General features: G+C 37.9%; 1 protein-coding gene across 1 annotated transcript in view; it reads left to right on the forward strand.

Annotated features, from left to right (window-relative positions):
- The window catches only part of LTK (leukocyte receptor tyrosine kinase), a 93,100-nt gene that overhangs the window by 20,698 nt on the left and 50,311 nt on the right, over window positions 1-22,091 (forward strand). Inside the window, exons 2-3 of the mRNA XM_058025699.1 lie at window positions 18,975-19,088; window positions 21,886-22,041. Of these exons, the coding sequence (XP_057881682.1) occupies window positions 18,975-19,088; window positions 21,886-22,041 (270 nt within the window). The remainder of the gene's footprint in view (window positions 1-18,974; window positions 19,089-21,885; window positions 22,042-22,091) is intronic.

A 22,091-nucleotide genomic window follows, 5' to 3' on the forward strand; every position in this document is an offset into this window, starting at 1 on the left:
CTTTCAGCATTTTGAGACTTTCTAAATTGAGTGTTAATGCAGAAGCACCACCAGCCAGTTTGATAAGAACTTTGGAGTTCAAGCTCTGGATTTTTAATCTGTTTATGCCTGAGGAAGTAGTGCTCTTACATTCTCATATGGCATTGATGTACTGTGGGTTTTTATCCCCTTTTATACAGAATCTTCTGTTAATAGAACATTTGCCTTTTCAGCATGATTATTGAAAATTTTATAATTTCTGTTTAGTAAATATTCATATCTTTACTTCCTCTTGTGCTCTGTGCTACCTAATACTAAGCCAAGTGCATTCAAGTCTCCCAGATCTGAGGCACCAGTGATGTAACATAGCGTGTCACTGATTCATCTCTTCTCTAATAGAACCTTTCCTTCCTATGCAGGTTTATAATCTCACAGCAGCTTCCCTAATATCTCAAGGGTTCTGGAAAGATGTGTACCCAGGAGCTAATTACAGAGACAGATACACCAGTTGCTGGTTCACTGGATATCTGTTAATAATTTGATACTTCTGACCTTGTTGAATGACCTCAGAGTCTCTTTCTCCTCTGCACTGGAGGGCATGTATTCACTTCTTGTATTTCTGTACTGTGGTTATTTTACTGCTCATCTATATCCTTGTGGTTATCTGATATATATCACTGTCATATGAGAATAAAAGCATCAACCATGACTTCTTAAAATCAGTCAAGGAAGTTTTGTGCATGCATCAGCAAAGAAAAGGGAATAAAAAAAATGTTAGTAGATATGTCAGAGAGCACTTACAGCTGTTGTATATGTGATCACACAGATCTTGGAGTTGTGTCAGTCACTAAGGCGCATAAAACACCAGGTGTCTAAACACTACAAACTGTTCAACACAGAAATGAATGTTAATTTTTGACTGGGAAGAATGATGGGAAGAGGATGAGTGTTGAATTCTGTGCTGCAACATGTCACCAAAAAAGCTTGAAAGTGACCAGGTATGGTTAGACATCATCTGCTATATTTTGTGGCAGAAATATTGCAAATAATACACAGTTTGTGTGGAAGCAGATGAATCAGCAGTAAATGGAAAAGACAACAATACAGCGCATGTTAACATCTAAGCATATTCATTTTTAGGTTAACATAACCAAAATTATGTAAAAAGAAGTTCTGGTAGTACAACAGGGCTTTGATGTGCCTGATGAAAGTATAAAATAAGCAAGGTTTTTAATTATTTTTCCCAAAACCTGTGGAATTGGGGTAATTTAGAAATTAATGGAAAACACTGAGTGGAACATAGAGTATTAACTGCTGGATTAATGAGGATAGATTCATTAACATTGAGGACAGCAAAACAGAATTGTGACCAGACTGAGGAAAGAAAACGTTAGACTAAGTGATCCGTGTTTGTTTAAGGGTAGAAATCATGAATACTCAAATCATGAATACTGAATACTCAAAGCCTGTGTTACAGATACTGTAACAGCATCTATGTTTCAGGAAGCAAACATAATGTTGCAGAAGTACTTGCTGAGAATAGAGATCACAGGCTGTCTTAGAAGCGTGCTTGGAAACAGACAGGCCATTACATAATGGAAGGGTTAAGGTGAATTGAAAGTTTGGGGTTGATTAGGCTGATGTCTAGTTCCAGGAGCATCATGTAATGAGGACTGCCCCATCCTGTCCTTCTCAAGCCCTAGGCCTGCCTCTCCCCCCCAAAATAAATCGGTGTCTGAAAGACAGGAACAAGTTTAAATATAAGACTTGAAAAGAAGACTATTTCCAGCAGTACCCACTTCTGGAGAAAATGGCAGCATTGAGAAAACCAAATGATCTAATATATACATTTAAGAGAGTATTTTATGCAACTGGCCAAACTTCCAAGCATAAAAATGTACTGTGTATAATAGTATAAAATTACTGAATATTTAATAGCAGTGTACATATGATTATATGAAAACATAATATACCATGCAGGGATTTCAGATCTTAGCTTCAGCATATAACTTACTACTGAGAAAAAGAAAGAAACTTCTAAATTTCGTCAGTGTCATTTCTGTTGATGTTACAAGTAAATATCAAGGTTAAGAATACATAGCCAATTCAGGAAGCTACAATAAATTCCTAGCAGTGTTAATCCATGGCTGGTGTTAGTCTACTTGGAAGAAACAGGGAAGGTTTCCTTTTATTAGCTGTTACTCCATTTTATTTTCAACTGAGTTGGAATAACTCCGATCCAAATGCATCTGGATAAACTTTAATTTACATAAATTAAATTACATACTGAAAAAGTTGAGAGCAAAATTTATTCTCTCTTAATTCAGATGAGGCTTTCTCTACTTCTCTCATTTTTTCAGGTGCAGTGATGGGGTAGTGGTTAAGAAGTGTGTGAATATACGTATGAGATTTTTGGAAGGTTGTTTTATTTATTTTCAGAGCTGCTAGTAGGCTGTATGAATTTAGGTAAGGAACGGAAAGCAATGGTTTAGCTGTGAGTTGTAGCTATGAACATTCTGGGATCCTTTTAAATCAAGTTCATGCTGTCTGTACTGTCCAACCCTTACTCCAAAGAAAGAAGAAAAGGAGCATCCTTGATATTGTTTTCTGTTCACCCTAGCTGAATAATGCTTTAGTCACATTCATGGCACTGTGGGCTCTCTTGACAGTGTCATTGGCGTTCTCTGTGGAGAGACAGGCCAAGCTTTGACAGGCAAGTGCTGAGGTAGCATGGGTTTGTTTGGTTTAGGTGTGTTTTAAAACTCCAGCTAATGTAGCCAAAAGCAGGCATCTTACAAGAGAATTAGATCACACTGGCTATTTCGAGGGCGCAGAAGTCACTTAGCTGTCCCTGGATTTGATATAACAAGGTTCCTAAATCCCTTAGCAAGTGTGAGTCCATCGCAGTATTGATAATTTTTGTTTATTTTTATTCTTCAAAGAAAAATTATGCTTATTAGGCAGAGGGCTCCTTCTCATGATTTACCACTTGTATCAGCAGAAAAATATCTCCAGTTCACTTTTGTTGGCTGGGAGGTTAAGACACTTGTCCTTGGCTATACCAGTGAAACATTTCAGTCCTGAAACACTGAGAAACACTTCATCAACACAACACCTAGCCTGTCCAGAGAGAATTCAATTCTGTCACTAACCCACAGCTGGCAGACATGCAATGAACTGCTTTTTTAGAGAGACTGTTCTCTGCCCAATATGTGTACAGGGGGCCTCTGGACAGACCAGGTGATTTGGACACTTCTCTGTCTATTGAAAAGAAATTCCATTTTATTTCTAGTTCTTTTTCATCACAAGCTGCTGTACTGTTTGCTGTAGTCATCTGCATCTAAGCTTTCAAGGCAAAAACAACCCCTCCAAACCTAAGTCTCATTCTCCCTTTCTTTAACCTTGAAGAATAGAAACTTCCTTGTTCATTACCCTACAGAAATATGTGGAGTGTCAGGATGGTTGAAGTGGTGGGAAACAATGCTGTTAATAGTTCCCTGCATGTAAATGAGAACTGGATAGGACTTCTGGAAACACATGAGGAGGTGAAGAATTGTTATTCAGAGCTAGTACTGTGAGCTAATGGCCTGTTTCAATAATGACTTCCATTAAATGTTCAGGGTTTTGTATACAACATCAGAAGTAAGACCAGAGGAGTAAGTCTGTGTAACAACAATGTAATACAAGAAAAAATCTTGCTGCTCTCTCTTAAACTTGTTTGACAGTTTGAATTCATCCTGGAATGTTGTGTTCCACAGCAGTTGCACCATGACCACTGTGCTAGAACAGAACCAAGGTGCAGCTTCAGATCAAAGAAAAACAGCCATCACTTTCAATCTCCTGGTGGAGGATTGATGAAAAGCAATTCTATGTGTGTTAACTTTGTGATTTGATTCGATTAGCTGATGCATTCATTCGGTGATTTCAGAATTTGATTATCTAAGACACCACCATTAACCTATTTGATTTATTGATCCATGTTTTTTGTGACATGGCCATAGTTAGATTTTAATTTACAAAATTTGAACTAGTTTTGGCCTAGCAATATCTTTGATCTTAATATTTCCTTACTAATTTTTAGAGAGAAAATCTCTGCAGAGAGCATAGGTCTATGTTTTGTGTATTATTTGTTCTTTAAAACCCAGAAGCCTTCAGGGAAAAAATGTAATTTAGTTCTGGTGTTTGAAAGATATGGCTTTCTTTAAATTAAATTCTTTGTTCCCACATATTGCACAATATTTCAAGCAGCAGGGAAGCAATACTCTGTAAGTTGCAGTTTGCTCATTATAAAATCTGAAATTAACTATTAGCAGGTAATTATCCACAAACTGTCAGTCATTCATTTCAGTAAATCTCTTAAATACATCAGTTCATATGCATAAATCCCAATCCTTACTGTACTGTGAACTGACTTAGCAGAAATAGAATTAGCTAAAGAAAATAGCATCTAAAATCCCAGCATTTAGTTCCACTGAAATATCATAATGATGCTCAAAATGAATCATCAAATTCACTTATTTGGAGACCTGGTTGGAGGTCAAAAGCTTTTATATTTAACAGGCTTCTTTAGTGAAAGTCAATTAATCCTGAGATGGTTGTGAATGAATGCAGTGTGCAAAGGAGCCAGAACAGAGAGAGAAAGCCACAAAAATGTCATCTGTGGGTGGGAATTGAGGCTGGATTTCAGTGGAGAGGTGAAAGGCTCCTACAGATGAGGGCTGGCTCTGTAGGAAGTGAGAATATGTTCTATGTCTAGGAGGGCACCTTGACCGTCTATTGCTTGTAAATATGAAGAATTGCATAGTGTAGCTGTGTCAGTAATGCTGAAGCAACCTTACAGCTTGATTTCTTCATGGCCCTGTTTGGTTTGGTGTTCATGCCAGACTACATGGACTTATGTAATTGTGCTGTAGGTGCCAAGGCAAGGAGTCCTCGAGTGTGTGACTTACTGACAGCAGATTTACTTGAGCAGCCAAGCCTGCTGCAGAAAAAACCAGAGGACTACAGGACCCACTGCGTCCCTTGGGTTACTGAGTTACTGAGTACAAAGTGCCGCAGATCCAGGCAGTCCTGCCATGAGAATTGAGATGAGAAAGGACTACAAAACATTCAACCTATGCCAAGAGTGCTGGAAATGCAAAAAAAAAAAAAAAAAAGGGACAAGAGCTAACTGAGACACTAAACTCAAATCTGAGCTAACTGAGACACTAAACTCAAATCTGAGGCAATGGAGCAGAGCAGAGCTGCCTGATGGGTTTTCTGACCCAGGCCAAGTGTCAGAGCCAAAGATTAAATCTGATTTCATTTTCATGTGCCAATTGCAGCATTCCACCTGAAAAAGATAGTTGCTTCATGAAATAGTAATTTGAATTGTCACAAAGACTGCTGTAGTATTGCAGCAGTGTCAAATTAAGTAATAGGACATGCTCTGCTTGTGGGAGTAAGAAAAAGTAATTAAAATAGAATGAGTTCTTTTCACTAGCTTGATTTTTTCTAGACATCTGAAAACAATTTTGGGAAGCTTAAGTAAGAGTATCCCACAAGCTAAGATTCTTCCTGTTTGGAGGAATATGCTGAAATGAGATTTCTTTGCTTAATTTCTAAAATGCTGGTTTAAAACTTCTTGAGCAAATTGTTCTATATACCAGTCCTACCAGGAAGGAAACTAAGTACTAACTGTGCAGCATGCCTGCTGCCTTGGTTTTTAAGATAATAAGGAAATTAGGGTCATAATTCTTTGTTCCTCTGTAACTCAGTTATTAGACTGATTTCTAAAGAAAGAGCAGGCTTAGGATCTAATACCAGTAGCAATATTTTCCATTAATGTCTCTGCTAATGGCATAACACAATGAGAAAAATGAGCTTTTGTTTTGCTGATCCCCATCCTCTGAGCTGTAAGTTCAATTGGATGTTCACTGATGAACATTGGCTGTTCTGCCTCTTTCCTTCCCAGGGTCAAATAACCATATTACAGGAAATGGCAGAAGCAGCATGAGCAGAAGAACCTTTATTCAGTCTTGGTTTATATGTTGAATACAAAAACCATCAAGACAGGTTAGAGAAAATTGATCACATGAATAAAATTAGCTTCTGCCTAACTACATGTTTTCATTACTCTCTCTTTTGCAAAAAGCAGAAGTGATAGGGTCTCAGTCACTAGTAGTGCAGACCCACACATAGGCATATTTACAGGTGTGCTCAGTGATACCTTTAAGTGAAGGCTGGGAAATGTGTGAGCTGCAAGTAACAGTACATACTCAGATACTGCCTTCTTGTATGGAAGCCCACCATAATTACTGTGTGGTGTATTTTTCCCTCATCAGTGGGTTAAATAAAGAGTGGTGGGTAGGACTTCTGAGACAAAGAATTCTGAGGAAGTCAGTATGGCAAAAAGCAGATGCTGCTGTTCTAAAAAGGCAGAGGTCTTGTATTCCTTTACCTGGTTCCCAAGGTCTAGCAGCTACAGCCTTTTTCTGCCAGAAAATGAGATCCTGATGAGTGCCTGCTTGTGAATGAGAACATAGCTTTGCTACCATACCCCAGTTTTATTAAGCACACTTTACCACTAACACTCCTGGTACGTTCTGTAATTTCCAGCAGGTATCATATCTTCTGCTTGGCAAAACAGGATGGCACAGCTTGTGACAGTTGGAGACTATTCACTTTGGGACTCCAGTGATATATTCTTAAAACAATGGGCATTACCTGAGGTCATTGCTCCAGGTTCTTAAAATCAAAACAAAGAAACTCCAAACAAACACCACAGCAACAACAAAACAAACCCCAAAAACCAACCTGTTGCATGGCTTTGCAAGGGTTCCTCAGCGTGAGAGAGATAGACGAGAATCTTGCTTCATGATCAGAAGGCTGGATTTATTAATTTATGATATATATTACATTAAGACTATACTAAAAGGAATAGAGAGAAAAGTTCAGAAGCTGCTAAGCTAAGAATAGCATAGGAATCCAAAAACAAGGGAGCTCTCTGTGAATCTGTCCCAGAGAGCTTTGCCCCTGATTGGCCCTTAAATGTAAACATGGAACATGGGCCAATCACAGGTGCACCTGTTGCATTTCACAGCAGCAGATAACAATTGTTTACGTTCTCTTTCTGGGGCCTCAGCTTCCCAGAAGAGGGAAAATCCTAAAGAAAGGATTTTTATGAAAAGATGTCGGTGACACCAACCAACCAAACAAACCCCAAAACCAAAAACCAAAACAAAAAATACCCCAACTCCCCCCAAAAACCAAAAGAGAAACAATTTTTTTTAATATTTGAAGGCAATTCAGTTGTGCATGCTGCTTTTCTCATATGAGTTTATTCTTCGTCTCTCTATACAATTTTATTTGTAGTGCTATTTCTTCATTGTTACTTATCTGAGAATGTGAGTGAGAGCTGGGAAGTTGGCTTCCTCCACATTAGATAGAGCCTGATTCTCATTATCTGTGTTATCTCTGTGGAGTGTATTATTGATCAGAGCTTCTGCCTATGCCTAGACTGTCAATAATCCATGGAAGAGCTGAGATTGGGACCCAGTTCTTCAGGCCTTAAGGGTTTCTCTTCCCATCCCGAATTTCATAACAGATGTTTCATACAGCTCTAAGAAACCACAGTCTCATATAGCTTAAAAAGAGGTGGCCAGCAGCCAACTTCTAAATAAACAACCTCTGCTCTTTCATTAAAAGAAAACATTATCATAATATTAAATTACATGTCAAATGGTGAAGGTATCTTTCCTTGTGTACAAGATGTTATGCTTTGAAGTCACAGAGCCCAGAGTGATTTTCATATGAGGGTGACCAAATAGGAAAGAGGGAAAAAATAAATAAAACAGTAACACTGGTTGCTTTTCACATTCCTTTTCTGGTTATAGAAACACATGTGTTTGGATAACAAGTTTCTTGTTACCCACATCATCTTCTTCCCCTGAACTTTAATGCCTGATATTCTTTATTTTTTTATCTAGGATGTGTTACTTTTCTGGTATGCTTCTCGTTATTGACAGAAAAAGGTAACTTTGCAGCTGTACCTTGGTGAAATATTTTGAAGTCGGGTCATCTGTCCAAACTCTAGTTGATGCTGTTGGGGGAAAGAGTAGGAAGCTTGCCAATGAATCTAGCTGTGATAAAGGAGAAATTTCATGAAAGAGCTGATTAAAGGCCAATTTTTATCCTGGTGCTAGGTAGCAAGCTTTTAGATGAAAGAGATGATTAGCAGCTAATCCTACTGACTATTACTATTTTTCTTTCTTTTCAAACGATGCAAATGAAACTTCTCACTCATAACACACCAGTTCTTTGTAGAATACAGGAAAGTCAGGAAAGTGACCTGGCAAAGCAGTGTGAGAATCTGCCTCATTCTTCATTTGCACCAATAACTTATTTGAACTTTGGTTTCACACAGTTTCTTGTTTCCTGACCCCTTCCAGCTCAGTTGGGGGCTATTTCTGGGGCTGACAAGTGTTTTTGTTGGCAGCTACTGATTGACAGTCTGGATCACCAAGTATCACAATGTATTTAGCATTCTAGATGCTACAAGAAAAATAAATCTGGTTGTCCTTGAGTTTATTTTGTCTTTTTTGGTGCCAAATGATCTCTTAAAAATTCTGGACACCTGCTTTTAATCCAATTGTACAGTTGCTAGCCCTTTAAAGTTTGCTATTGACTGTGTCTTGAGAATTCTGATACTCACTTCTGCTAACAGGGGAACTGAGTGGCATGCTTAGTGAAGTCTTGCTGTTCTGGTTTCCCAGCATATTAATATTTTAACTACCTCCCAGTTCATTTTTCTTCAGGGATAAAGACATGAAGTGTAGGCAGTAACAACTGCATTCTCCTTTCTTTTGTGAGTTTGCACTGGTAAGTCATGAATGATATATTGCAATAACTATCATGTCAAAATAGTTGTTATTTGTTCAACTAACTTTGGTACATTTGAAATTATTGCTCAAATTAATTAACTAAAATGAGACTGTAGATATAACTACAGTAATCAAAATGCAGTTTACAGTGTTTTGCTCTCTTAATAATGTGGAACTTCACTACAGAAAACAAACTAATCAGACTAGCTCAGTAATAATAAGTACCATTTCTTAACAGAACTCTATTTGAATCAGACCAAACACAACCAATAATGTCATGGTTCTAGCATGTCTCTCATTCTACACCCCATGGTCTGTACATACTGCTGACTCGTCCTGTGGATGGTTTTTTCCTCAAAGGTATTTGTGTTATTGTTATGATAAGAGTTTTGAGCCTCATTCTTACACTTTGATACTCAGATCAGTACTTTAAATCACACATCGTGCTTCTGATACCAGACTACATTTTGGTACTGTCAGGAGGATTGTAACTGTGAGCTTTTCCTGTTGCAAGATTTTCTGCCTTCTTTACAGAAGTTCATGTACCAGCACAACATCAGGTGTAACCATTTAAGTATCGTTAGAGAATTGATAGTTTAACAGCATTTTCCACAGGCTCCTAGGAAAAAAATCATGTATCTGGCAACTCTGCATCTCCTCCCCATTTATTAACCACTCTGCCCAAGCTGAGTGTGGATAGGTGGGCTGTTGCCTTCTTTTTTGTTTCAAAGTTGCTTTTGGGGAGGGAAGGGGTTTCTTGGGTTTGATTAATTTATTTGTTTAATGTTGAATTGCAATACCTATGAGTTATGCTTTTGCTAGGTTTATTTAGATCTGTCATAATCAGCTGTTCCTCCTTGGATTGAGATGAACATCATCTCTGGGGCAGTCTCTGGAGTGATTAAATAAAGATGAGTAGAAGCAAATAATTAGCAGGCTCTTTCAGTCTTTGGTCTTTCTATAGGGGTGGTATAACTCTTTGTTCTTCTTCCCTCTTTGTTTATGCTCTTCAGCAGCAAGTGGATTTTATTAAGTCTTAATGAAAGTAGGAGATGATGCTGTTTCTGAGTGAGAATGGATGGATTTATAAGCTACATACAAATTAGTTTCTGATTCTTCAGTAATCTCCAAACAGATTCATCAGAAATTGAATGTTGGAGAAAAGCTTGTAGGTTTTATTGACCAAAAGACTTGGAGAAGGAAATTAGTGTTGGCTGCCCTAGTTGGTTCCTTGTCCAGGTGAACCAGGAGAGCTGATAGGAAAACAGCAACCAAGTCTTTGCTTCACACTTTTCCCTTTTTTTTGTTAAAAAGCACCTTCCCCAAGAGTGTGATCCCATCATCTGTATCATTGCACACAGTGGCTCAGAGCATTAGTAGCAGGATGAGAATGGGGACCCTTCCTCTTGAGTAGTGCCTGCTCAACAATGCTGTACCTTGACAGCCTCGGTTCCTGTCTGGGAAGAGTTACCAGACAAAGGAATGTACCAAAAAAAAAAAAAATCTTTTAATGATATATGGGCATCCTTGTAGCTGTCCTGCACTGCTGTGCAAGGGTTAAGTACTCAAAAGGGAATCCTTAGATGATGAAGAGCTGTTGACAGTCATCATTGTGTCAAAAGTAGATCAAGGAAAAAGAAGTGCAGGAAATGTGCCTTTATGCTCCGAATAGCCTCTGTGAGCAAAGCAGCCCCTGAGGGATTCTTAAAGCAGTGCTTGCATTTCGAGCATTCTTGAGGTTCTTACCAGTAAAACAAGGATGGAAAGGGACATTAAGTAACCTCGAAGATCAATGGAGCTCAAGGACAGATTAAAGTCACTTTTGTCCTCTCCACTTATGTTGTGTGAAATCAAGTAATTGAAAATAATTTTATTTTTACTAAACTTAATTCTGCAGGATCAATTTCATATTCATTGTAATAATTTAATCAAGACCTGGATCTGGAAATCATATTTCTTTCACTTTCTTGCTGGCAGACAATTCCTCTTTTTCTGTGAAATGTTGCAGTGCTGTTATGTGGAAGTTGAAGCGGGGAGACAGAGCTCCTGTACACACACTACAAAGTGCGGAGGCATCCTGAAGCTGGAAGTTGAGCATCTCCTGAAGGACAGATCTCTAACAATTTCTCTCTCACCTATTTTTGCTGGTTGCTCTGGGCAACTTGCAGAATTTTTTTTTTTTGCATCTTAGCATAGGGGGTTGTTAAAAACTAGATATTCTCTTTCATGGGAAACTGATTTTAGAAATCTTTTTTCATTCTAATGATGATGAAGACTCATAATCTTAACATTTTTCACAAAACAAATTGTTCCAAATTGAAGCATTGACTTTATTAAAAGTAGTCATTCAGTATGGCAGTCTGTTTTGAGAACATTTTTTTCCTTTAGCTAGATATAATTTTACTGTATTAATGTTAACTCTAAACTCAGAGCATATTACAGAGTGAAGATGACATGTTTCAACCTTAACAAAATGATGTAAATTTTCCACTTGATTATTTGGAAGATAGTAGTATTTCCTATTAAGTAATGGAACTGGCATTTCCATACAAAAACATACCATGAGAAAATGGTCACTCAGCATTTTGCTATCATCAGCAGACTGAGGCTTCAGGTAACATTTGACGGATCCCATCCATTCTGCTTTTGTCTCTGCATCCACAGGCTTCATATCTTCCTTCACCTTCTATTGTGCCTGTCACCCCTGCATGTGTGAATTCACAGATATCTCCTTTTAAGCTGCAATTGAAAAACCCTATAAGTGCTGTTCTAAAGGAATAAACCAATTATATTTCTTTCTCTACATTTATGTGCAAGAGCACATCAGTTTGTAAGTGCTGCTCCCTCCCACAATTGAAAGGCAAAACATATTTCAATTGTGTATTCTTGGTTATTTGTCACTGCTTGAAGTGCTTCATTAGGAATTGGACACATTCCCCTACATTTTATTCATTTCAGAGTAATACATAATCTAAGTCAGGCATCTAAGTTGCATTCTCTCTGGGAGGATGGGTCTTTGGCAATTTGCTGTAAAACAGGTGTCTTAGGGTGCAATTTCTTGTCTCTTTCCTCAAATGACAAAGCCAGATTGAAAGCTTGAGTCCTTCCACTCTCCCCATCTTGTCATCCTTCTGATTTTGGCAACAGCCAGTGTGGCTTGATGTGAACAAGACTGAAAATATTGAAAGTTAATGTAAAACATTTAACCCAATGAGAAAGGAAAATATTCCTTAAGAATGGATAGTATTTTTATTGCAGAAAAATGAAAAAGTATTTTGAGGTTTGGAAAGTTCTTGAAGAATCAAAGAATTTCATGGTTTTGGTTCATTTAACACTTTTGATTTTTTTATTTTTATTTTTCTTCTTTTTCCCATTTCTGTTTTTGGTCAGTTTGCAAGAACCCAAGGTCCATATTCCTTTCAGGGAAAGCACAGTTATGCATCTCTTAAATGAATTTTTTTCCCCATTAATGTGAGTGGAGGAGGAAGGGAGGAAAAGTTGCCTTTGTGCTGTTGTGCAGCACATGATTGACTCTGGGCAGCCTAAAAAGAGGTGAGACACAGTGCAAAACCCAGCCTTTATTACCTGTAGTGGTAATGAGCAGTGAACAGTTAGTGTTATAAAAATAGACATTTGAGTATTGAGCAGCTTAGCTATAAAAAGAGAAATCTTTCCAAGTTGATGTGGCAATATGTGCACACATAAGTATGTGCATGTGTACAACACACAACCAGCAGGATGAAGTACATGCCGTATTTTTGGATTTCAAGAAGTGGTTTTGGCATCCTATTTTTCAATAGTAATTAAAATAGCAATTCAGATCTATTTCAGGAGGTGTAGATATACACTGAAAACTGAGTAAGAAATCATAATTAGCAAGTTACTATTCAAAGGCAATATGCCAAGTTAGGAAAGTATCAAGAGGAGGACCAGGAATTTCCTATTCAATAGGTGAGGTTTGTGAGAAAAATACAGATGGCATGGGCAAAATTTTTTCTGGGTGAGTTCTGTCTAGTGGCTGTAGCACAGGGGTGGAAACCTGCAATGTACTGTACTTAGTGCCAGAGCTTCACAAATCTTTGCTTTTGAAGGGAGACACAGTGATTTTGTTAGAAACAAGTATTTGATGCATGAAGGGATGAGGATGCACTCTACAAAGTGTTGGAGAGAATAAAGAGTGGTTGCACAAAATGATTCAGGAAACACCACTATCCAGGGAAGGAACTGGCCACTGAGTGACCGAATAAAGAAAGTGAGGAAATGTGAGACAAAGCAGCATTTTGTGTATCCAGGGGCAGCCAGGAAGCAGCTTGCTGTGAGCAGCAGGAGAGGGGACTGGAGGAATTTCATACAACCCTAAGTGTCTAGTCATTCAGTATGTCATGGAAACTGCAGATGATCTTTGGCAATCCAAGTGAAAATTATAACAGGGACTTACTGGTTGTGAGAATCCCTTTGGATAGATCCACTTACCACCCCTCATGGAAGATTCTAGTCAGCAGGTGGGCAAGGAGGTGGTGTTCTGTCTCTTGGGATTGCAGCATCTGAGAAAGTTCTCTGAAGAAAATATCTACCAAGGCAGCTACCAAGTATAGTCCATAGCATAAGTGACTTGATTTAGTTTTGCAGACTATAACTAACTTTTAGAAATTTTGTAATGGTGCCAAAGAAGGATGGACAATGTGTGTTCTTAGGTACTATTCATGTTCTGCATATAAAACAGGAAGAAAGTTAAAAACAGACCAAACAAATAAAGGTCTTCAAGTATTCTTCTAGTCAGACAAGTTGTATAAGACTTGTGTCAATGAAATGCATGTCTGTATTCTCCAGTGAGAAGAGATTGTGCAGTTTGACTGGCCTCCAGCTCACTGGAGAGGAAGCAAACTTCCAAACTTGTTAGGACAGACTTTTTCAAATGGTTAAATTAACAGCCGAGGGAAATGATAGAAAAGGGAAAAAAAAAAAAAAAAAACGCTTAACAGAGAGGCAAGATATTGAGAATAAAATTAAACAAGGCCCTAAGGACTAAAAGAGGAGTTCTCCAACTGCCTGTGATCATCGTGATGAGGCTGGCTAATAAGCAAGTAGCAGTGAAATGCAATTAATAACTTCTAAAACTACAGTGATGATCAACTGGAATTTCTCAGGCTAGAAGGAGGAATTCCTGTAATTCAAAGGACAGAAGTAAATTTGGAACAGTGTTGTATGTAAAATGACATTGCCTCTTTCCCCAGCCATTGAACAAAATTTTCTTGAAGGTCAATTAATACCTAAAATAAATGTCAATGGGATTGCTGATGATTGCTGTACCCTGTCAAACCCAACTAAAGATCTGGATAAGATAATGACTATCCTGTTGTGTATAAGGGGAGGGAAAAAAGTATTTTTTTTTCCTTGTGTCTGTATGTGCATGTGAAGCCGTCAACAAAAGTGGCATATTGGTGGTTTCATTCTGCTAGCATGGGAGCAGACTTGCAGACATTGAATAGATGACACCATCAGAATGAATTCCCCTGTCACTTGTCAGGATAATACCTTCCATCCATTCTAAGCAGATAAAGAATTGAGATAAGAATTGACTTCAGAACCAAACTCAGATGTTCAACAAGTGGAAGTGGTTGTGGCTTGAGTACACCTTTCTTGGAAATAGAATAAAAATCTTAAGTGGTCTGATATGTACCTCAGATGAGGTATTCAAATAAAGGGACTTCTGTGCCTAAATAACACCTGAAATTGGTATATCTTGATAGTTCCAGAAGAGCTAAATCTCTCAGAATGTAAAACAGTGCCAAAGGAAAGTGCTCAATTGAAAGAAAGTTAATGGACAGAAATATTCAGATAATAATTTAGTTGCTTGTTTAAACAGCTAGAAAGTTACAAGCCTATAGCTGACAGGGGAGGCTATGCTGTTACAAAAAATAAGGAAAATACTACATTGCTTGCACTAAAAGGAAGTTGAAAAGTTGAAAGTTTAGCTATAGATTAAAAAAACCAAAAGAAATTATGAAGAAATCAGCAGGAAGTCTAAGGAAATTTTCCAAGTACATTAGTGGCAAAAATATTTTAGCAATTATGTGAATCTGTCATAAATGTGTGTGGTAGGTTTGTCAATAATAGAGACAAAAAGAAAAATTATTCAATAAACATTAGTATTCTAGGAAAAAATAAAACAATTGATTTTTCACTGTCACATAAAAGTTGTGCACTGGCTTTCTGAACAATGAAAAAATATTGTGAAAAAACCTGTTATTAAAATGCCTACTTTGTAAAACAACTGTTTGAGACAGCTTGTGTTCAAGAATTTTGAAAGAACTAGTAACGAACTTTGAAACACTTCCATGTGTTGATATTTACAACAAGTGTGTCAGGATACTGAGGAAATTCTGCAGAACTGGAAGAAAACTAATTCTGCATTAGTACTTTAAAAGGATAAATGGAATAATCTGGATGACAATACTTAATTACATCTGCTCTACTCCTGCGAAGTAGGACTGCTTGGTAATATGAAGATTGCTGGCTTAACATCAGTCAGAGTAAAAATACCATAATATTATATATAGGATCAAAGAGCTAGAAGAGGGTTTATAAATACTTGTCAATCCAAAGGGCTGATTTGAAGAGCCATCTTGTTGAAGCATCAGTTTGTCAAATGCATTTACCAGTGTGACAAAAGTCCTGTAGGATGTTGTACCTTCAGTCACATTCTTAAATTAATAACTCCACATGTGTACTTAAGTGAGTGTGTGGTGCAAATTGCTGTGTCATGTTTTTGGTTTAAAACACAAGTATCAACCAGAATTATTGTCAATTAACTCTACCTATAAGTTTCCCGTAAATGCAAGTTTTGGGTTATGTTCTATTTAGGAGTTTAAGAATAAGTCAGAAGACAACATTAAAACTGTACTGCTGATCTGCTGAAAACTTACAGATTAAGGCAGGAAAAAAAAGTCAGTGTTCAATGGAACTCACCCATGGAATTAGGTATCTCAAAGAGAACTACAGTGGAGGTTGGGAATACATGTCGTAGGATTAACAGAGAAATCTCAGGAGAGAGAGAATGGCCATTCTGCATAGCATGACATTAGTGTGCACTGATGTCTGCCTTTTTCCCTGAAAAACTGGAGAGGCCTCTAGAAAATTTTGGAGTAGCACCTTGTAAGCCTTGGGAAAATTGTATTTTGTTGTGTTGCTCCCTTTTGACCATTACCTGCAATCTGTCTAGACAGAGTACAACAAGGGTGATGAAGTAATCAAGGGACTTGGGGTAGAACCAACTAATGAGCAAAGAATAAGAGAGATTATTAGCAAGCAGTAGGAGATCCCAGTGATATTTTCAAAGAGCAAGGTCAATAACTTAAGGCTGTAAATGCTCATGAACAAGAGAGACTATTTATTGAGCTGAAAGTGGAAGTTTTAGGATCAATAAAAAATGCTTGAATAGGTAGCAAACAAAGAGTCTACTTCAGGCTTAGTGTGACTTTCTGACAGAGATATTTTTCTGTATATTAATCTCAGAGAAACAGTGAGAAACATTAAGTGGCTATTTTGACATTAGATGGAGAATACAACTAGAAAGTGCTCTAAAGGAAATTCCTGTTTTGTCAGAAAGATGCCTTGGCTTATCTAGAACTGATTTCCCATCAGGAGTTCTGTAAGTATTTTCTGTAATTTTCTTCTCTTCTGCAAGGTAACAGCAGGATGCAGGATAAAAATCACCCCTGTAGGTATCTTATTGCTTTTTTTTTGTAAGATAGTGAAAGAAATGGAATTATCTTCTCAGTGCTGTAGGTTTCTTATTTTACTGAAAAAGAGATGGATTTGTGCTGTGCTGTTAAAAGATCCCATCTTTTTCCTGTGGCAGTTGAATATGTTACACTGTTTCTTCCTCATCACTTTATGTTCCTTAATTACAGACTTAGCTTAAAGTCATTAATCTCCTTCCTCTCCATCTTATATTTCTTCTCACTTTAACAATTGACTTTTGCTGTTCCAGGTAGAGAAATCATCAAGGTGAAAAGTAATAGTCATTATTATTTTTTTCAGGCTGAAATTTATGTAATACAAAAATTACATGCAAATATGTGTGAGAGGACATGATGTGGGATGACCAGAAGCATCTTAGTGACTATATATGCTAGATTTTTCAATTCAATTGAAGAAGTTGAAAAAATGAGAAAGAAAAACAATTGGGAGATAAAGTAAGAGCATATGCTGGACTAGAGGCTGCTAAGCTGCTACTGTGAGTCTTCTTCTGCTCAGCCATAGCCAGAAATTCTTTACTCTGATGAAATGAATTAATGGGGACCTATTTCTGTGGGTGCATTGTCTATCACTGACTCTAGGGTCCTCTGTCCAAGTATACTTTGCCAGTGAATTTGGCTGTAATGACTGCCCTTCCTTCCTCTCAGATGTCCAGTTAGGAAAGTGGCATCTTCCCAGGACAGGTAAATATAGTTGTTACACTTATTAGAATGAACTCGTGCATTTTTTTGCCAAATTGATTAGGGTGTTACCATTGTTTTGTATCTTATTTGTCTCAATTATCACCAATGGCAATGGAGGTATTTTCCACACTGAGGGAGTAAATTCATGTTTCATGCTTAGGGCTCCTTTGCTAGTAATATGCCACTGGATCTTGTGCTTGTTAATGAAAAACAAGAGGAACATCCCAAAGGTGTTTCTAGGGGAGGGGAGCGGGGGTGTGACTGCATCAAATATTTTGTGTAAGTTTTAGTTGTATCAGGAAAAATGTCTCTAGCAGAACTTCTGCTATGACTGTACTATGTTTGTGGGTCCCATGATACTCAGGCTATTTCCAAAGTATACAAGCAGCTTGGAGTGTGTGAGGAGACGAGTGGGTGGAACAGACTTTACATAAAACCCTGAGGGAAGTAAATACTGAAGCTATAGCAGTGCTGAGTGAAGATTGGGAGATAGAAAACTGAGCAATGTCTCAAAAGACACAGAACAGGAGTTGGGAGAGCAGACTTCAGCTGTCAAAGCCCTTTACATAGCAGAATTTCTTTTCATATAATGAAATAGATTTGTTTGCAATATATGATTGTTTATTAGCATGGATTTCTCATAAGGCTGGCTAAACTTTGGCCACATAATTCCCATTCTTTTTGAGGATTTCATCCTGTTATTGACGATATCTTGCTTATCAGAGCAGTGCCTGTGTCATATATGCAGTGCAAAACCAACTTTTCCTATTTTAATGTCCCTAAATATTTGGAAACAGGAAAAAAATATAGTGTTTGACAATTGATCTGTGGAGACCCCAAATCTGTCACCAGTAGAGCATGTGTCTGCTGCAGCATAATGCTGTTCTGTTCTAAAATTGCTCTTCCTTGGAACCCCTTGAATTACTACTGTCTTTAGTAACATAGTAAAAGATGGAAGGATGCAGCGTTTTTGTGCTATGATACATTTCACAGCATTTTACTCACTGTGTGATGCATTGTCATATATACTAAAATTAAAATTGTTACAGCAATTCAAAATCAGATTGGATATTGCTGAAAACTTATATGCAATAGTGAGTGAACATATGAACATATGTTCAAGTTTGAGGGGTTTTTCTTTTTATAGATATTGATGCAAGTTTTCATAGTATTATTGTTCAAATTATCTCTGCTGAAAATATCTTAAATGTTATAAATGACATGTCTGTACATTCCTGTGTCAACTGCAATTCACGTGAATAAGATTCCTGTCCCCTCTGACATGATTTGACATTTTTATATTGCTGAATTTATAACCCAAATGGCCAAGGTTTGAAAACAATTAATTTTGCTTTCTGCCTGTGAACACCTTTTGGCAACAAATATGTTTGTTTTTACCAACTTGTTTATGACTTCTAGAAAAGACCAGAGATAATCTTAGATACAAACTACTGCATGCTTAGCTCAGGACTTGTGTATTTTCACATGCACAGGTTAAATAAATAAAAGAGCTGCTGTTGGTATGAATTGTTCTGGAGACATCAGGATGGTACTGCCCCAATGCACTGCAATGAAGGTGAGAGTGATGTAGCAGGGCTTCGTTATATATATGCACATGTTTTATAATATGGGAGCAGAGTTTTGTAAAGCAACATCAAACACATCCCTTCCTCTTTTTATTTTTTTATAGCTGCTGTCTTCTGCTCTGGATCACATGAAGAAAACTCTTCTTCACCAAATCCAACTCAGAAGCTCTCCCTGATAAAAAATAGGATGGTTTCATTGCATCAGCCTTCTACACCAGGTACCACACTTACTCTTCCTTACATCCTCCTTATTTCTCCTTCAGAATCTAGGTGTAAGATAAGTGCTGGCAGTCACAAGCACCTCTTACCAGAAAGCTATGGCACTGTATTTCTGACTGGAACTAGAGCAATGACTCAGAAAAACCAGTGTAAACTGAAGGGAATTCCTTATTTCTGTATTAAACCAAAACAAAAACCTACCAAACTCAAAACATAGCATGCAAACCAAACCACAAAGAACCCGAAACAACCCTCCACAGAAGAAACTTACTACCTCCCCCCTCAATAAACCAAAAACCTCTAATTCTTTAAAGTCCTTTCTGACAAATCCTGCACTGTCCATGTGCTTCTTTCAATCCAATCTTATTTGGAGCATTTTTGTAATATCTTAAAATATGTCCTTTGCTGATTGTAGTAATACAGATCTATTTCTCTTTGATACCTTTTTTTTAAATTTGTCATGTTCTTCCGTTTTGCTGACTTGTACTTGAGGTTCTTCAAGTTCATAAGCAAAGCTGGATATGAAGCACTTGTAAGATGGTACACAGTGGTGTTAGAGGTTTCAGTTTTCAGTGTTTCTTTCACTGTAACCACAAGTGTACCCAGTTCTCTTACTCTGTGATTTGTGCTAAAATCCAACTTACTGTTGATCAGCGCAATGCAATGCATATAACCTCTTCCCAGAGAAAACAGTCTTTTTTCTACTGGATATCAAAAACTTTCCAGATCAGTTTCAGACGCTTGCAGGTACTCAGATTTCTTCAGTGTCAGGTTGTGGCAGACAGACATTGTAAAGCTCAGAGAGCTGGGAATTAGGTGCTTTTCAAGGGAAAAGTTGTGTTCGCCTATCTCGGCTGGGAACCACCTTGTCATGAAAGGCACACTCAAAGGACTAAGTCTGCATTGGTACAGTCCTTGCCACTGCAATCGGAGGTATTATCAAGGTTTGATGAAATGATTTTGTCATAAACAACAGTTTCAAGTAACCGTCTTCTTGAAAAAGGAAATTTTTCTTTCCTGAGCTTTCACTTTGGTCTCTTTCACTGTTACGCTCTTGTGAGAGAAATTGCTTTCTGAGTTTTACCACCAACTAAAAAAATTATCTGATAAAAATATTATTTCTACTAACAATAAGTTAGTTAACCTGTCAAACCTCAATAAATTTGGAACAGCACAGCAGGTTTGGGTCAGGACTCTGCTTTGTCTCACATTTCTATGGAGTTTCTGAGCTATTTAGATCCCTGAAGTTTTTTTATTGCACCATCAAACCATAGCTTGGAGCTGTGCACAGACATTTCTCCCTAGATCCAACAGAGCCAGGAGAGTGACTGGAGTCCTCATTCCTGTGTGCTGCTGGTATCTAGCATTGCATACACACACACATGCACAGTTTGCCAGCTCATCTGCTTGTGGCTTCCATGCAAAAATGATGGGCTGAATGGTGCCCAGGCCTTTCCTAAGCTGTATGCGTTCTATGAACTGGGCTAAGGAGGTATTTGGATGGTTGGCCCAGGTGTCATTTTGAGAGAGGTAGCAAACTCCAGTAGGAGCAGGCCAGAAGGAGCTGGGGAGTATCCAAAGCAAGGGAGGAGAAGTGTTTGGGTGGGAGACCACATTCTATGCCAACCCAAAGTTATGTGCAACTCTGTAACATCTGTGTTTATTTTTCCCCTGCTTACTGGATGTTATTTTATAAAAATGACGTTAGAATTAACTTCAATAATTAGGAGAAAGCTAGTCTGCTTTTGTTGTCACATTCAAAAGAGGCTTCCTTTTCTCATTTATCTGAAAATTTAGTTGAAATATAGGCAATCTTCTGGAGGCTCTTATGTTTTTATTTTTGCTATACCTGTGCAGACACACTTCCTTGTTATATCCCTGACCTTAATTCTGTCCTTCCTACCTGCCTGTTCTCCTCCACAGGAATAGGACTACAAAAGGCATATCTTTGTGTCATTCGTGTTTGCAAGGTTTGAATACCCTCTGAACATCAGGTTCCTCAATATGAATGTTTAGTCTCTCAGTATTTCTTACTTGGCCTGGGGACACTCCAGTTATTATTGTAATATTATTATTACTACTGAAAATAAAATATCATGCAAATTAATATCAGCTCTATTCAGCTCCACTCTGTGTGGGAGAGCTTTGTGCAGCTAACATCCCTTCAGGGAGTTTATATTAGATTGATGAGAGAACAGTGAATTACTTCTTGTATGGTTTATCATATGCTGATTATGAAAAATTCTGGCCAAGATGATCTAGTGTTTTTAGTACTGCGAGCAAACTCTGGAGTTTGTTAAGAAGGCATTCTTATCTATCCTGCTAGAGGAAAGTAAAACTATCTTCAAAAGACAAAAATAAAAAAATGTGTAAAGCTTGCATTGCTCATCTATTTTGCTTGAGAACCTGTCAAGCTCTTTCTATTGCAGGGAGAGGGTTGCCCTTAGAGTATCAGTTCTTTCTTTCTGCCAAAATGCTAAATCCATACAGTTTCAATATCCTTGTTGATATTATTGGTATTATTCTAATTTGGAACTTTGAATACTTGTGGTCTAGACCTTCAACTGATATGACTTACATTCTGCCAAGAATTTGCAGGTTAGTTTTTCATTCTTATGCGTTCCTTGACCTGCTCTGGGAGAGATTCTGTTGCTATAGCTCAGGACAAAATTTTCTTTTTCTCTTCAATTCTTCTATTTCTTGGGAGATATAGCCCCCATACACTGTACATTCAGTCACTCATGTGCCCCTTGAGCTGGGATAGGCCTCACTGAAACCTTTGGTTTCTCACAACAGAAACCTCTTGTGTCATCGGCTCAAGCTGTTCATGGGCGACGTCCACAGACAGTTTTGGAAAGCCAGACTGGGTGTTATCTTCCATTGGTGTCCTGGCATCCCAGGAGAGGCAGCAGATGCTTCTGGAAAACCGTTCCTCCCACGGAGATGTCGAAGGTAGGCAGAGCTACAGCTCCCCTCGAACGGATCCTGGCTGCAGCGGGAGT

The sequence above is a fragment of the Melospiza georgiana genome, chromosome 6 (genome assembly GCF_028018845.1).
Source record: "Melospiza georgiana isolate bMelGeo1 chromosome 6, bMelGeo1.pri, whole genome shotgun sequence".
NCBI classification, from domain to species: domain Eukaryota; kingdom Metazoa; phylum Chordata; class Aves; order Passeriformes; family Passerellidae; genus Melospiza; species Melospiza georgiana.